The sequence below is a fragment of the Saccopteryx leptura genome, chromosome 3 (assembly GCF_036850995.1).
Source record: "Saccopteryx leptura isolate mSacLep1 chromosome 3, mSacLep1_pri_phased_curated, whole genome shotgun sequence".
NCBI classification, from domain to species: domain Eukaryota; kingdom Metazoa; phylum Chordata; class Mammalia; order Chiroptera; family Emballonuridae; genus Saccopteryx; species Saccopteryx leptura.
In genome coordinates this window covers 173,612,831-173,617,476 of record NC_089505.1, presented here as the reverse complement: position 1 = coordinate 173,617,476, position 4,646 = coordinate 173,612,831, and the positions used below count along the sequence as shown (strand labels likewise).

Sequence of the window (4,646 nt, the reverse complement as noted above, 5' to 3'; positions counted from 1 at the left end):
GCTGATGCTCTATCCACTGCGCCATCACCTGGTTAGGTGCTAACACAAGGTTCTTAGTTACAATGAAACATCACACAAATTCCAGCCCTCCATCCACACCCTTTCCCTTCTTCCCCCTCCCTCTCCCCTTGTGCAGTGGGGACCCTATGTCCCATGCAGGCGAGGGGTAAGAAAGAGATACAAGCCCAGGGTTGCTGGGACACCTTCCAAAGTTTTATTCCCAGGTTTTCTTTCTGTAATCCAAGGTTAGGGCTGGCACATCCTTGTGGGAGGGAAAGATTGCCACAGTGACCTGGGAAGTGTTCTCACCTTTTTTACTGGTAAAAGGGCAGTAGGGGTCCCCATCGGTTCAAGATGGGGACCTTGGCTGTGCAGTGATGAGGACAGAGGCAGCCGGGCAGTAGAAGGTAGCTTTTGCCTTCCTCTGCAGCAGGTTGGTGCACTGGCTCCAAGAGGCATGGAAAGTCAACATTCTGGTAGATGGGGTTTGGGTCACCCTGGGCCAGGTACAGGGTGTGGGAAATAGGGTGCAGGGAAGGGCAGATGCTGGTGAACCTGCATTTGTCTTTCACTGTGTCCTCACGGTTTGGTGATGGGAAGAAGCCAGGGTGTCCCAGGTCTTTGGCATTCATGTAGGGTCTTTTGAAGATAGGGTATCCATCCTCTAGCTTGGGGTTGGGGCTTGGGATGGGCTTATAAAATTCCTTTTCCCGAAGTTGGGTCTCCACCTTCACATGCTGTGGGAACAAGTCACACATGATTGGAGGGCTGAGGAAGACAAAGACAATGTAACTTCCTTGGATGTATCCAAGATAGAACATGCTTTTCTTTCTTTTTTTTCTTTAGTGAGAGGAAGGGAGTCAAAGAGACTCCGGCATGCGCTTCAACTGGGATCCACCCAGCAAGCCCACTAGAGGGCAACCTGCCCATCTTGAAGCCCTTGTTCTGTTGTGACAGGAGCCATGTTTAGTGACTGAGGTGGAGGCCATGAAGCCATCCTCAGTGCCCAGAGCCAACTCACTCCAATTGAGTCCTGGCTGCAGGAGGGGAAGAGAGAGAGACAAAAAGAGAGAAAGGGAGGGGGTAGAGAAGCAGATGTTTGCCTCTCCACCCTTCCCCCTCTCGCTTCTCCCCCCCCCCCCTCTTCTCCTCCCCTCCTGCAGCCAGGGCTTGAATGGTTCAAGCACATCAGCCCTGGGCACTGCGGATGGCTCTGAGGAACCTCTGCTTCAGGTGCTAAAAATAGCTCAGTGCGGCATGGCCCCAGATGGGCAGAGCATCGGCCCAAGATGGGGTTCCTGGATGGATCCCGGTTGGCGTGCATGTGGGAGTCTGTCTCTGTATGTCCCCTCCTCTCACTTGGAAAAGAAGAAAAAAAAATCTAAATTAGTTTTTGAATGGTAATATATACAACAAAAGGAAATACTGAGATAATACAAAAGGGTTAATAGTGAAAAGTTTTTTCCATCCTCCTCAGAGGCAACTGCTGTCATCAGTGTCTTTTGTATCTTTCTAGAAGTATTTTCTATACATTACAGACATAAGTGTATATAGCAACGCCCCTGGTTTTCTCAGAAATAACACATAATTGAATTCTGCACTTTGCTTCCACTAAATAATGTATCTCAGAAATTGTTCTATTTTCATTTGTATATATCTTATTATTTTTAGTGGAGCTACCTCAAGATAGAAGAGAATTTCTTAAACAAAACTTAAAAAAAGAACAAATGGTAAAGAAAAAGACTGATACATTTAACCATATTAAAATAAGAATTTCTATTCACTGAAGGACAAGTGAAAAGGCAAATCACCAACTGAAGAAGACTTTTGCCACCTACACAACTGACAAATGAAAGATGTCCAGAATTTAAAGGGCTCCTACCAATTAACAAGAAAAAAGCCATTTAGTAGAAAAATGGTCAAAAGACATGAAAAACATTTCATAGGATGATAAATATTCATAAACAAGTGAAATGATGCTGAAACCTCCTTAATCATCAGTGAAAATAAAAATTATGAGGACAGGAAAATATTATTTCAAACCCACCAAATTGACAAATATTTTAAACATATGGTAATTTCACATAATGGTGAGGGAAAAGGATTACAGGCACGACTGTCTGCTGGGGAGAAAGTTAACTGACACCACCACTTTGAAAAATAGCAGTGTCCCTTGTGGCAACCAGTTTCATTCCTGGGGTGGGTAAACTCTTGCATGTGAGGCTCTGCCTCATCTTTATTGAAGAATTTGGGCGTGGGAGGGTAACAGCAGTAAATGACCCGGAGGAGGGACAGGTACACGGTGGCATACCCATGCAACGGAACTCTTTACAGTGGAAAAGGAAGGCTATGCTGTAATGTTCAGCAAAAAAAATAAATGTCACAGAAGAGTGCAAATTATATGATCCAATAGAAAATAAAGTTCATTAAAGGTAAACCTGAATAATTTGTTTAGAAGTATACATGAATACTGGTTAAACTAAGTTCTTAAAAATATATACACACACACAGAAGGAAATGATTAGCCCAAAACCCAGAGTAGCAGCAATTTTGGAGGTAGGGGGAGGCAGGGAGGAGGACGAATACCCGAGAGCTCTGGGGCCTGTTAAGCGTTGTGTGAGCTGCCTGGTAATAAGGGCATTGGTGTTTGGTTTATTAATGCTATGTGATATTATATTTACACTCTTCTGTATGCATGACTTGTATGTGATTTACATTTTCAAATGCACACACAGGCACATGAAAGACCTGTTAGATATCTGGGAGTTGGATGTGTGTGTGTGACAGAGACAGAGACAGAGACAGAGAGAGGGACAGATAGGGTCAGACAGACAAGAAGGAAAAGAGATGAGAAGCATCAGTTCTTCATTGCAGCACCTTAGGTGTTCATTGATTGCTTTCTCACATGTGCCTTGACCTGGGGGCTCCAGCAGAGCAAATGACCCCTTGCTCAAGCCAGCAACTTTGAGCTTCAAGCCAGTGATCTTTGGGCTCAAGCAGGCAACCATGGAGTCATGTTTATGATCCCATGCTCAAGTCAGCAACTCTGCGTTCAAGCTGACATCCTCGAGGTTTCAAACCTGGGACCTCCACGTCCCAGTCCGATGCTCTATCCACTGTGCCACCACCTGGTCAGGCATGGATATTTTTCTTTTTTTGTTTTGTTTTGTTTTTGTATTTTTCTAAAGTGAGAAGCAGGGAGGCAGAGACAGACTCCTGCATGCGCCCAACCGGGATCCACCTGGCAAGCCCACCAAGGGGCGACGTTCTGCCGATCTGGGGCTTTGCTCCATTGCAACTTGAGCCATTTTAATGCCTGAGGCGGAGGCCATGGAGCTGTCCTCAGTGCCTGGGCCAACTTTGCTCCAATGGAGCCTTGGCTGCTGGAGGGGAAGAGAGAGAGAAGAAGGAGAGAGGGGAGGGTGAAGAAGCAGATGGGCGCTTCTCCTGTGTACCCTGGCTGGGAATCAAACCCGGGACTTCCACATGCAGGGGCGACACTATACCACTGAGCTAGTCGGCAAGGGTCTGAATATTTTTCTAAATAACTGCCTCCAATGTCCATGCTTGTAATACAAATGAAATGAAGATGACTTCAGTGGGCAGTTGAAGGAAGACAACACGTAGTGACTTGTTACCTCTTGTGATGAGACTCTGGAATATTTGTGCTTCCCGTAGGGTACATAGTTGACTGAATAGCAGCTTTGGTACATATCCAAGTCCACAGGGGCCTGAAGGGCAAGGTAAACATAAGGCAAAGCTCCCATCCCATCTTGTCCTCCCACTCACAGGCGCTCAGTGGCCAGTATGCAGGGCCCTGAATAACCTGGTGTCCCCTGGCCTTTCCCTCTGGCCCCTATCCCTTGCCTTCCTCCTCTCCTCCCTGCACAAGTGCCTGGCACACACGTGCTGATCTCCTGCTGCAAACGCTAGTTGTGCGCCTTACCAAGTGGCAAACCTCCACATGTCCTCCAAGACCTAGATGAGCTCTCTCCCATCTGAGAACTAAACCCTCTCCTCTGCTCTCAGAGCACTCTCACATCCCTCACACAGCAGTTGGCACGGTGCATTGTGACTGATTAACAAGTGAACAAGATTAGGATCTAATCATGGGCATTTCTATGCTTCAGAGCCCTGCAGGGTGCCTGATACACCAAGGGCGCCTAATAAAGGAATAAGTAAGTGAACCTCCAGAAATTTGTAAACCTTTAGCTTTCCTTTGCCTGTTAAAAACAAACAAACAAATAAAAAACAACTTGAGAGTAATGACCAGAGGGAACCCCAAAGAACCTAACAACCTGGCCCTTCCCTGGCCTGTTTGCTGTCCAACCTCGAGGTGGACCCAGGGGACAGAAACACACAACACTCACCTGTCTGGGGTACCATACACCCGCCATGGCCAGCGACCTAGGCACAGACAAGCTGGTTAGCCCTGCTTGTGCTGCAGGCAGGGAAACAGCCCCTGTTCACAAAGTGGAGGGGAGAAAGCCGCCCCCAGGCTGCCCTGTCCCACCCTATACATTATTCAGTCATCAGAGGGTGGTGGTGGCAGCAAGATGATGGGTCCTGGGACAAAGGGGCTGGACTAAGACCTAGAGGAATTAGAGCTGTAGAGAACACCAGCTTTGCCTCTCGAGCAGGGCAAG

The 4,646-nt window shown here is 47.1% G+C and overlaps 1 protein-coding gene across 1 annotated transcript; it reads right to left on the bottom strand.

Annotated features, from left to right (window-relative positions):
• Positions 1-314: 314 nt before the first annotated feature.
• Positions 315-4,397, bottom strand: SPMIP9 (sperm microtubule inner protein 9). Its single transcript, XM_066376898.1, has 3 exons — positions 4,371-4,397; positions 3,639-3,731; positions 315-737 (listed from the first exon to the last, which is right to left on the bottom strand). The coding sequence occupies exons 1-3, from the start codon at positions 4,395-4,397 to the stop codon at positions 315-317; spliced, it is 543 nt and encodes a 180-aa protein (XP_066232995.1).
• Between the last annotated feature and the right edge of the window lie 249 nt (positions 4,398-4,646).